A 12611-nucleotide genomic window follows, 5' to 3' on the forward strand; every position below is an offset into this window, starting at 1 on the left:
AATCAGGCATCCCCAGGCTCCTGATCAAACTCGAAAAGTCCCTCAACTGTCTGATCATGACCGGCTCACTCCAGAGCCATCAGATCGTGCTCCAGTCCGTATCATCACCTATGAGCCATGATAGAGCATGGTCCATTGTAGACCACGATACTTAGGTGGGCCTGGGCGCCCGCACTCGTGGGCCGCATGCGTGCTTGGGCCGGCCCAGTACCAGCGAGCTGTCGAGCCTGGCCCGCACCGCCTCCAACTTGAGCCAACCTGTGGGCCCCTCCGACAGCCCATGCACCATACCAGCTGCTTTTGATCTGCTCCTTCAGGCGTATCTTCTTCATCCAGACTCCATTTAGGCTGATCTTGATCTCGTTGGATTTTATTTTTTATCTTGAACCTCATTCTTAGCTTATTGTGGATTGAATCTCGAGATATTTTTCTCAACAATCTCTATCTCAACTCGATGTTCGGCCTTCACCTGTCTCTTAGAGCCTGTGATCTATCTCACCCCTACGCCTTGGGCACTCTCGCTGTTTCATGGATGGGCAAATATAAGAGTTGAACCAGACCGCTCGATCCCATCTCCATCATAGGTTGTGTCTATTCTGACCAAAGATCTGCTTGAAAAAATCTCCTTCGATAATAGAAACTTCATTCTATGACATCGCCTCTCATCCTCCTGAGTTTTCTATCTCGTGTCTGATCCACCTGCATCTGGAGCTCTATCTCGCTCTGAGCTCCCCCTAGCTCTTGAAGCTCCAACTCGCATTGGGCTCCCTGTCAGGTAGTAATGTTCTCCTCTGATCTTCTTTCCTTTCAATATCATCCTATCGCTGCACATAACCTTCAAGATTCTATCACTAGCAACCCACCTATAGCCATTTGAATCCAGTTTGCTCAGTGAGATAAGATTCCATCTAAAATTGGATATGTATCGGATCTTCTCCAATCTTTCCACTGCACCATCATGTTCCTCTAGCTGACCATCCTGGTGCTCTTGATCACACAGCTCGATCCATCCGACAGATGAATAGTACTCTCACTGCTCTTTCGATAGTTAAACAGCTCCTCTCTACAACAAACATGATGGGTGCATACAGAATCTAAAATTTACTGCTGGAAAGAAGTAGATATCTCGTCAGATATCAACAGGACATCATCCTCTGACTCGCTACTAGCCATCGCTATAGTAGCCCTCGTCCAATCCCTAAGTTGTGGGCAATCTCTAATACGATACCCCAACTCATCACATCGGTAGCACCTAATCTTGCTGGGGTTTCTTATTTTGAATCTAGATCATCCTTCTCGCGATCCTCTACCGCTCCATCTACTGTCACCTGCTCCTTCAGAAACCATCAAAGCTGAGCTGCCGCCGTCTAAGCTCGAAGCTGGTTTCTCCCTCCTGAGAACTTCATTCTAGAGGATCATCCCGGTGATCTCATCCATTTTGATGGTGCTCTTCTCCACTAGAAGAGCAGTTACCAAAAACTCATACGAAGGGAGAAGCAATGCTAGCAAGACCAACGTCCAGGTCTTCTCCTTAATCTTCTCACCTGCACTGAGAAGATCAGTGAAAATCTTTTGAAAGTGGCTGAGATGCTCCTGTATGCTCTGTCTCTCGTCCATCCGCAGTTGATAGAACTGCCTCTATAAGAAAAGAGAATTGGTGAGGAACTTTGCCATGTACAACTCCTCGAGCTTCGACCACAGTACCATCCAAAAAGTCTCACCAAGTACATAGATCATCACCTCATCCGTCAAGTACATGCAGATGGTACTCACCGTCTGCATCTGTAACCACTCCCACGTCTTCTCCTCTATAATGATCGGCTTTTTCTCGTTCAAGAGAGCGTCAATTAACCTCTATTGGATGAGCACATCTTTTATCCTTGCTTGTCACAAGAAGAAATTGCTCTTCCTATCGAACCGGTTGATCTCCCCATTGATTGTACTTATCTTCTCCACCTTCTATCTTGATCAACACCACCTCTGTCTGGACCGCCTGATACCACTTGTCCACAGTAATCAGGCTCTGATATTAATTGTTGGGGTAGATTTCTCAATTGCAGAACATGGATCATCCACCCAAGATCACAACAACGTTCGAAAAGTGAATGTTGATACCACACAAGAAAAAGAAAAAGAAAGAACCATAAATAAACATAATAAAAATATGGATCAGTCTCAAACCTATCTCTATGGGACGTGCAAGCTTCACTATGAGAAAACCAATCCCCTGTGAACTATCATACACCATTCCAAGCACCTAGGACTGCCCCCATTCAGGTGTGAAAATACCAAAATACACTTGCCAGTCCACATGCATGAAAGTAATCTTTCCCATATTCTTTAGCCAAGCAATAATCATACCTTCAAATAAACCAACAGTTGACACCATATATGGGTAACAAATAGGGCCCATCATTTGTTAAATTTGATGCATAGACTCCTCGGAGAGTCTTGTCTCAAGAAAGGTTCACACCTAGGGCAAAACTAACCTATCAAAGACCTAATATATTTGATAAAAGGGGGCTTAGCTACACCCTTATAGTTCCATATTAATATTTTCATTAGATCCTATCAGGTCGAGGTAGGGACAACCACACCACCACCCCAAACCCAACAAACTATGACATTCATGAGGAGCACCCCAGAAATGACACATGCCTAGAGTTCTCTTGAGCTAAATGTAGATCAGGTTGGGTGACAAAAGACTAAGAGTTATCTTTGGAAGCCTACAACTATTGCTTCCAGATCTGAACTTGAGTTTTGTGATCCACAATTACATTACGTATAGATTGATGCCCAGTGATGGCTGTCTTGGTCGTTTGCAATATCGATGGCCCTGACTCTTCGGCTGGCAGACCAAAGAGCCACTGGAGTTGGTTGATACCATCCTCTAGACCTCCTTTTTAGGTGGACTGGCTGTTATTCTGCATTTAGGATATATGAATCCTTACTGCTACACCAAAGCAGCACTATCATCTTCCTCCAAAACCACTACCTTATGTTGAGGAGATTCTAACCCCAGTGACTTAGCAGCCCCTTGCATTTTTGTCGAAGAATGCTTTCTTTTTTCTTTCTACACACCCTCTGAAATGCTATTGAGATTTCCATTGGTTGAGAGGGTACTTGTTCTGGCCTTTAGATTTTATTGAGGGCCCAAACCAAGAACCCAACACAAATGAGGCCAAGTCTCCACTGATGTTGGAGACTTTAAAGGTGACCTTTCTAAAGTTTGCTGTGGTTGAACTCATACCGATGAAGATGGCACAGTAGTAGGGGTTGATGCTGCATGGTCCCTCCTTTTTGCCATTCCTTAAGAAGCAACTCTAGGTGTTGATCAGATCCAAGCCATCCGAATTCATAGACCAAACACTAGATTGTCATGAACATGACATCCTTCCATAGAGCACCTGTGGTCATCCATTGTAACCCCTATCGTCTCACAGACATAGCAGATATCTGAAAGAGCTTCGTATGCAAACTCCTAAGAGATAGTGGTACTATTGATCCGAAGGCTGATATCCATACATACATTATTCTTATTCAGATTAGGCTAAACATAAGCCTAAGCAAACCCCAACCTTGTATTATCCTCTGTCCACTTATCTAAGAGCAAAGGTTTACCAGTAATCGAGATAATTTTTAAGATCATCTCTTTGTCCCATAATTCCAATGGTGGATCAGAGAATTGGATTTGGATAGATGCATTGAGCCTTACCAAGTTGGAAGGTGGGTTTCCATCCTTCCATGGCTAATAGTTGACTAGCCAAAGACCAGGGGCCTTCCGAGAGTGGCTTGACACGAAAATCACCTTCCATGTTCCACAATATCCTCAATTCTTTTTGAATGAATTCTATGGGAAACCCTTTGACCCGAAACTTATCCATAATGGTTGATTTCCGTCAATTAGAACTCCGATCGTGAAAGATACCACTTGAGAAAACTGCTCCTCTAGCAGAGTAATAGTTTTCTGGGTCACATTCGAAACATCCCACCAAACTTTCGAATCGCCTGAGACTAGGAACGAGCTCAATCCGCCATCTCTGGACCTTGACGCTTGGACGAACTCTATGGTTGAATGGGAGTAGCCTCTTTTCTTGGCTGATTTGTTGCATGTAAAGGGTTCTCCAATGAAGCCCCATGAGAACCAACCGGAACGACATCCATTTTGGATCTCTTCCGGCACCACCTTCCCCTATGAGGAGGGTCCTAATGAAACCATAAGAACAACCTTTCCAATTTCCATCGCTCTCGGTGATTATTCTTCTTAAAGAGAAGTATCAAAGGAGACTAAAGAATCTATGGCAACTGATCTATTGTTAACAATACTTATTACACACGTGTGCTATCCTCTAGGCATCAGGAGAAGGCAATTGCATGCAAAGCAAAAGTTCACTCTACAATATTATCCTCCAATGCTTTTCCAGGTAAGATGTGTTATTTGAAATTATTCTATAGTTAATTAATTTGATTTGTTAATCCAATGGCCGCTCATATTTTAATAAATTAAGCTAACATGTTGTTGGTTAACATTGACAATTGCCTGTTTATACCTAAAGACGGTTATAGGTATTGTCAATCATGGATGCTTCTAAAAAGCATCATGATCTTTTGGTGCAATTGGCTAATTGCCGATGCTTTCCTAGCATTGGCAAGAAAGAGCCCGCCAGCCTCCTTTTCCTTGTAGTGGTTACAGGGTTGGTAAGAGCTTGGAAGGAAAATGATGTATGAAATTGCAGTGTGTGCAAAGCGGAGAATGATTTAAAAAATTGGCTCAACACAAACACAAAAGCCAGGGAATAAGATATGTGAATTGCTTTATCCATAGTTCAAGGTAAGTGGGAATTCCTGGATTTTGAAGCTTAAAATAGGGCATGTAATGTCAATATCACCTTGAAGTCCATGATGAGCTATACCTTTCATACCATTTTATGTACTTATTTATTTGCTGCATGGCACATGTTCATACTACTAACTACTAAGAAGCTAACAAGCATAAAGAACTACTAGGAAGTTATCTCCCTAATGGCATAACCTTTTAATTAAATTGCCACGTTTCACCAAGAATAATACCTTATGATGACTTTATAAAATAAATGCAGGTATGCATGCAAAACGTGATGATTTTATTAGCTTAGGGGTTTAATTCCCGGTGCATTGAAAAAAGTCTGCCAAATAGTAGGTGTGTTTCTTATGATTGCAGCATTAGTCTAATCACTGGAGGATCTTATCATTGTAGCCTCCTTTTTTTTTTTTTTTTTTGGTAAGAGTAACCTCCTTTTATTAAATCGTTGTTCTTATGATGTAAAAAACTTCAACACTATTTTCACATTTTAGGTCTTGCAGCATATAGTTGATTCCTATTAATGTCATAATTAGAAACTTCTTCTGTCTAGGTGGGAGGAATTTTAGAGAATCAAAGAAGAACGCCAGGAGAACCTATGGTGGAGGTGTTGACCTCCGCCTTGCCCCTCTCCCCTTTCTATGCTACAAATCCTTAAAAAAAAAAGTATGGCACATCTGATGATCCTTGACATGTCGCATGCTAAGAGAGCTTTGAACTTCCTTCTAATGCATTCCATCATGCATGCAAACCACATAAAAGAAAAAAGAGGCCTGGAAATAAAGAAATAATGGAGGAATATGAGCTATGGTAGAGATGTCGACCTCCACCCCCATCCCTCTCCCTAACTTCATGCTAAAACAAAAATTTATGGCGAGCTAACAGAGCTCTGAAGCCCCCTTTAACGTATGGTATAAATATATTTTAAGTAAAAATATGGTGCTAGCCTATCTTATTGATACAGCTTTTACATGATTGTAATAAAGATCAGGGTCTAAAGCTAGCCTACATGGAATTTTGAAGATTTTTCCTATGTTCCCTCAATCTCGCCCATACATGTGCCATGCCTAAGAGTGTTATCAATTTGAATATAGTCCAAACACTTTTTAACTCAGATCCGGCTTGTTGGAATGTTCGAGTCTATAATATAATCCAATTCTATACATCCCAGAAATACATCCCATCTGAAACTAAAGGGATGAAGATGTAATTAAGGATTATGTATGATATAGCTCAAGTATAAATACCTTTAGATCCAAAGCAGAAATATTATTTAAGAAGCTCAACTTTTTGGTGCTTTTGAAATTAATGATCAATTACTTAGTCCATGATATAATTGCAAAGCACCATGAGAAATATAAGAGATGTAAATATACCAAATACCTTACATACTTCTTCTAAAGTCAACACATTATATATAGGTAAACCATCAAGTTCAAATCAAATCCAAATTGAAGTCAGGATCATGAAATCAAACCCGCACCTGAACCTAATATATGATTAGGTTGGATTAGATCTAGGTCAAGTAAATTTTTAGCAGGTCCATACACAACCTGAGAAAATTCAAGCGGCATATAATGTGTTGGAGCGTATAATCGAGATTTACCTATATAATGTGTTGGACTGTCGGCTAGAGGCCGGTCAACGATGTTACAGTCCAACCATATATAGGGATGTAAATTTTGATGTTAGGTTCAAGCGGTAGATAAAGGGGCAAACTGATGCGAGCTAGACCACGCAACACTCGAGATTTGACTTATGGTTGGACTGTAACATCGTTGACCCGCTTGTAGCCGATCCGGTTCCTACGGGAAGTGGCCGTTTTTTTTTTCACAAAAACTCCATTTTACCCCTGGCTTCGGAAGGTGGTCAGTGTCATCGTAAAATCAGGGGCATTTCAGTCATATGGAACAAATAAAAATTTAAAAATCCAATCCCAAAACATCCCCTCCCTCTCTCCCGAGTCCCGACCCCCATTGCTACTCGAACCTTCTCTGATCCTCTCCGGCTCTCCTCCCTCTCTCCGGCGACGGCGTCAACGGCGGTGGCGGACGCGGCTGGAGACGACACCGGCTTTCTCTCCTAGAGCCTCGAGGTACTCTCTCCTTCCTCCTCTCTCTCTCTCTCGGAATCCCCTGTGGCTTCGCCAATTCTTGTTTTTTGTTTTTTTCACTGGGTTTTAAACAATTAATGGCGTTTGGGGGCTTAATTTTTTTGGTTTCTCGGAAAGTCTGAAGAAATTATGAAAGAAAAAAAAAAGAGGAACTTTGGTCCTGGTTTTGATGATTAATTTGTCTGATTCGCTTTTGATATTCGATTTCCCTGATTCCTTGGGTGATTTGAAGCTGGCTTTTTTTTTGTCCCCATTGCCTCTCTCAGTCTGATATTCTTCGTCGTTATTGTCATCAAGAAGCACGTGAACTGTTAAGCGGCCAGCATCCTGATCCTGCTATTTAATAATATCTCCCTATGGGATTATATTTATCAAGATTAATGATGGCTTCAACAAGCTTCCATATGATTTTAATGATAGGCCATTCTGTATCTCAAGGATTCTTCTGACTTAATTACTTCTTTATCTATGCATGATTACCAGCATCTTCTAACAGGTTGAGTTTTGCTACGAAACTTAGCTAATGAAGCATTCGAAGATGGTTGCGTGTCTTCATCCGCATTTTCTAATCTTTCATCTGCAAGTATATGTGTTCGTGTTTGCAGGTCAGCCGGCAGGTGCATGCGTGAGGTTGTATCTCTAACATCTATGTAGTTATGGACGTGGGCAAGCTAGACAGTGCGAGCATCCCCACAGCCGAAGCCCGAGTGGCAAGCATGGCCACGACGGCGGCGGTGGCGAGGAGTGTGGAAGGCAAGGTGGCGCTGGTTGCAGGCGCGACGGGGCTGGTGGGCCGGGAGCTAGTGAGAGCTCTGCTCCTCCCAAGCTCTGCATGGAAGCTGGTGTACGGCGTTGCTCGAAGGCCCCCCGACGACGACGACGATCATGAACGGTACCGGTTCCTCACGTGCGACCTGCTGGACCGTGGGGAGACGATGGAGAAGCTGTCGCCGCTGGCGGAGAAGGTGACGGACGTGTTCTGGGTGACATGGGCGAGCCAGTTCCCACTGGACACCCGGGAGTGCTGCGACCAGAACCGTGCCATGCTCTCCAACGCCCTCGACGCCCTCCTCCTCCCTGTCCCCAGCCCTGCCCTCGCCCACCTCGCCCTGCAAACTGGCACCATGCACTACGTGTCCATCAAGCAGGCCGCCGCCGCCGGCTGCCATGTTTATTATGAGGAGGAGAGCCCGCGGGTGGGGGAGGAGGACCACAACTTCTACTACGCGCTGGAGGATCTCGTCAAGGAGCGATTGGGAGGTGGCGGGAGGAGAATCGCCAGCTGGTCGGTCCATCGCCCGGGGCTGCTGCTGGGCTCCTCCCGGCGATCTCACTTCAACCTGATGGGGAGTCTATGCGTGTACGCCAGCATCTGCAAACATCTTGGCCTGCCCTTCCGCTTTCATGGCCTCAGGCGTTGCTGGGTGGAGCCCTACATGGATGCCTCCGATGCCCGAGTCGTCGCTAACCAGAATCTTTGGTGGGCATCGGTGGTATCTTCTTCGACATCCTCGTCACTACCGTCAACACCATCATCATCGTTATACTGTCAGGCTTTCAATGCTGTGAACGGCACCGCCTTCACATGGAAGGAGGTCTGGCCGGCGCTAGCGGCCAAATTCGGGCTCTCCTTGCAGGCTGACGACGACGATGAGTTGGTGTCGGAGGAGACGAGCTACAGTAGGCTGATGGAGGACAAGGGAGCAGCGTGGGAGGAGATCGTGGCCAAAGATAGTCTGCGCCCCAGCCAGATGGACGACCTCGCCAATTGGGCCTTCCTCGACATGGTGTTCCGCTTCCCGGCGAAGATACTGGTCAGCTCCGGCAAGGCCCACCGCCTCGGCTTCACCACCAGCTACGCCGCCCTGGAATCCCTGCTCTATTGGGTAGATCGGATGCGAGAGGAGCGCCTCATCCCTTCTTACTGATTAACTTTTAGAAGGATTGGTTTCTTTTAGTTGTGGATCATTCCGGCTTACCTACCCAAACAACTAAGTCACTACCCTTGTAGGCAAAGAACTCAGCCAATGAAAGAAGAAAACTTTCTAGTACCAGGATATATCATGTATAATGGCTTTCTGATCAAGTACTTTCTTGTGGTTCCAGTCATGGATAACAACATAACGTTACAGCTTTCTTATTTTTATTTTTTATGACGACATTACTAGCTACTAATATTTAAGAACCACTATTCTATCCTTACGTCAATTTGACAAAAGATTTGGATCATAGAATAGTTCTTGGTTTAGATCACTTTTCTTGCCTGCTATGTGTATTATGGTGTTATCATGCAATTGTGTAAAAGAATTTTCAAATACTGCAACATGCATCCTAGTTGCATACCTTGAGTCGGTTATTTGGGAGCATTAAAGTTCCACCATGCTTATCAAGCAATGTATACTGAATGTGATTACTTGTCATAATTAAAGGGTATGTTGTCCTTGTTGCCATTGTTGATCCTGCTTACGTAATAATGACAAAAATGATTTGGTGAACGCTTGAAAGATAAATATCTATTATAATTATGCAAAAACCTCTTAGTGGCTTTTTAATATATAGGTGCTCTATAAACGATTCATTCTTTACATATAAATTCCTTTTCCTCCCCTTCTTTCACGGAATTAGGTTTAGATCTGTCTCCTGAGAAGCTAATGTAATGATTGATTGGCTTGCTGATATGGTAGATTGATCAAGTCGATCAGTTGAATTAGGTTGATCAAAAGATTTAGGTTTGACTTCTCTTAGTTAAAGGACTTTAATTTTTAACAGGAAAAGTTGCAAAGAATTTTTCAAGGTGGATGGTTATCATGCTAGAGAATAAGGATACAAGAGGAGGTTCGCTGGTCCCATAGAACTCCTATTGCAATTATAAGCAGAGACTGGGTAGATGTCGAGCTGAGGAAAGTAATTGACCAAGTCTTTTCTCTTTAAGCTCGACAAATACAAGGATCTAATTCTGAGGAAGCATTTCCAAACCATCTTATATATTTTATATGCCACTAAATAGCAACCATGATTATTTGTTGTCATAAATCAGCTCGGATAAAAAAGATATGATAGAAATACTACGACTATGTTAGTGCAGTCCAGGATCAAAAGTCTACAGTAATGTTTGTGCAGTTAGATATTGAACAAGAACAACCATGCAGCCAATTTTTGATGCCAAGAACCATGATGTACATTAGATCATATCAATTTGCGTCCAAGTTAAAAAGGAAAACACTACTGGTGAGTGCCACATTGTTAATCCACTTTGGATGGCATAAACCTTGCCATTGGATCTCTATTTGCTGCGATAAGGACCTTAAGGCAAAGATATATTGTTCTAGTGGATTTTAGGATTTGTTCTCAAGTTTTAGTCGAGCTTTGAGGGTACCTACTCATCTTGTCAAGGGAAGGGGCCCTAAAGCCAATAAATACCTCCCTATTTACTTTTTTTTATATATATTTATATATATTTATGAAAGTTTGTTTCCTTTCAGTACACACTAGCTCATAATTCTGCTTATAATTTTTTTGCACAGTGGATTTTGCATGGATCTTGTGTATGTCAGAATAAACATGGTGGATTGTCAGAATTGGTGGGAGTGTGTTTGTAGGCTTCAACAAGTTATGGTCTACTTCAAAGTCTTCAAGAAACAAGTTATGGCAAGGGCTCTCAATAGTAAGGTGACCCATTAGTTATCCTTAATTAGCCTTTAGGTTGTATTTGGTGTATTGTCAGATAGTGGTAATCTGGATTATCTGTAATTTAGATATATTGCCAATAATGTTGATTACTGTATTTAGTACATGCTGATAATGTTGTAGTAAAATTACTGAAAATTTTGATTGACATGTTTAGTATGACAATCAGATTACTGATAATGTAACATCAAATTTTTAAAATATCCTTAAATCAAATTTATTAAAAATCACACCTCATGTAAAAAAAATTAACTTTTTAAAATAAAAGAATAAAAATATATTATATATTATAATATATAATATATATTATATTATATATAATATATATTATTTTTTTATTTTTTTTTCTTCCTTCTCCTTCCCCCGCATGCCCCAACCCCCCCAACCCCCAGCTGCTCCACCCCCAGCCGTCCGCCCCCGACCCTCCGAGAGTCGCATCTCTGACACCGCCCCTGGCCCCCTATCGTCTGTGCCACCCCCTACACAGTCCCCTGGCCCCCCCGACGAACCCGCACCCCACGTCCTCCGCAACTGCCTCTATTATTTATTATCAAAATAGAAGATTCGATGGCTATTATTATTATTATTATTATTATTATTATTATTATTATTATTATTATTAAGATAAATTATAAAAATTCTTCTAAGGTTATGTCGAAATTACAGTTAAGCTCAATAGTTTGAAAAACCTATACTTACGCCCTTGACGTTTACTTTAACCCTACAGTTTAGTCCTGACCGTTAGGCAGTCCGTTAATCGAAAATAGGACCAAAGTGTCATGTAATTAAAATTTTTAGAAATGACAGAAATGCCCTTCACCAAAGGTCTAGACTATCTAGTGGGATAAAAATCTTTCTTTCCTTCTTTCTTTCTCCCCTCTAGTCTTCACTACCTCCATAGTTCCCTTGCTTCGATGCCATTGGGTGCTCCATTATTGTCGTGCTCTAGTGGTATTGAGTGAGGAAGATAAGTGGATGCATTATTTCCAAATACCTCCACCCCCCCACATCTAGGTCTCCACCGACCTCGAGTCCAAAGAGCTCCTCGCCTTCTGCCTCCATCGCCGCAGCAAGCTCCTCACCCGCCTCGTCCATCTCATTCACGTCGAGTTCATCTAGACCGACCCCCACTCCAAGCACCTCCACGTCAAGCTCTGCATCCGCCGTAAGGTCTTCTACGGTGCCATCCTCAAGCAGTCTCACCTCGTCGACATCACCGCCCACCACCAGCTCTGCCCCCCTGCTCCCACGCCCACCCCGACCCCGACTAGTGGCCTGCTACCGTCCAGCTCCGCCAGCATGTCACCCACTATCATACCTTTTTCTTCCTCCAGCAGTTCATAATCCACCATGGCGCCGCCGCCTGTGCCCTCTATATCACCGAGAATGACTGTGACCTCGACTTCTTCTTTGGCAACCGCTCCCACGCCGTCAGGTTCATCAATTTCATCTCCAACATCGTCTCCATCTGCTCCCGCTATGACAAGTAGCTCATCTCTCAAGATTCCAAGATCAATATCTACAACTACAAGCACACCGTATTCGTCGAGATCTGCCCCATCTGCCATGAGGACCTCATCTGTCTCCCTCCCGACGTCGCCCCCAGCCTCAGCTACCTCATCATCTGCACCAAGATCTCCAACTCTATTTCTCTCCTCGATCCCTTCACCCTCCAATCTGCCTCTCTCGATGCCAGGCAGTATTGGTGGGCCCCCTTCAAGGCCTTGCTCTCCAGCCACCAGCTCATCAAGTACATTGTGCTCGACTTCGAGGTGACGGAGGTCACCGTCAGGGGTCCCTTGCTTATGCCCAAGTGGCTTGGGTGTCCAATTTTGAAAAGAACGACAACATCTTCACCATCCAAACCCATTTCAGCAAGATGATTCTACAAGATTAATCGCACGGGATGGATGGATTTGTTAAGAAGAAACCCTATTCTTCGAAAAAAAGAAGAAGATGAGTGGAGAGAAG

The 12611-nt window shown here is 43.3% G+C and overlaps 1 protein-coding gene and 1 pseudogene across 1 annotated transcript; both read left to right on the forward strand.

The window, feature by feature from the left end:
• The first annotated feature begins 6799 nt into the window (after positions 1–6799).
• Positions 6800–9168, forward strand: LOC105038861 ((S)-8-oxocitronellyl enol synthase CYC2). The gene is made up of 2 exons (XM_010914780.3): positions 6800–6935; positions 7559–9168. The coding sequence occupies exon 2, from the start codon at positions 7610–7612 to the stop codon at positions 8879–8881; it is 1272 nt and encodes a 423-aa protein (XP_010913082.1). The 5' UTR covers positions 6800–6935; positions 7559–7609; the 3' UTR covers positions 8882–9168.
• A 1346-nt stretch (positions 9169–10514) lies between these two features.
• LOC105038899 (uncharacterized) lies at positions 10515–12537 on the forward strand (annotated as a pseudogene).
• Positions 12538–12611: the final 74 nt, after the last annotated feature.

Source organism: Elaeis guineensis, chromosome 1 (genome assembly GCF_000442705.2).
Source record: "Elaeis guineensis isolate ETL-2024a chromosome 1, EG11, whole genome shotgun sequence".
Lineage (NCBI taxonomy): Eukaryota > Viridiplantae > Streptophyta > Magnoliopsida > Arecales > Arecaceae > Elaeis > Elaeis guineensis.

Bases quoted from the DNA above. Each gene is read 5' to 3' on its own strand.
- LOC105038861 (XM_010914780.3), top strand. From the start codon at position 7,610: ATGGACGTGGGCAAGCTAGACAGTGCGAGCATCCCCACAGCCGAAGCC.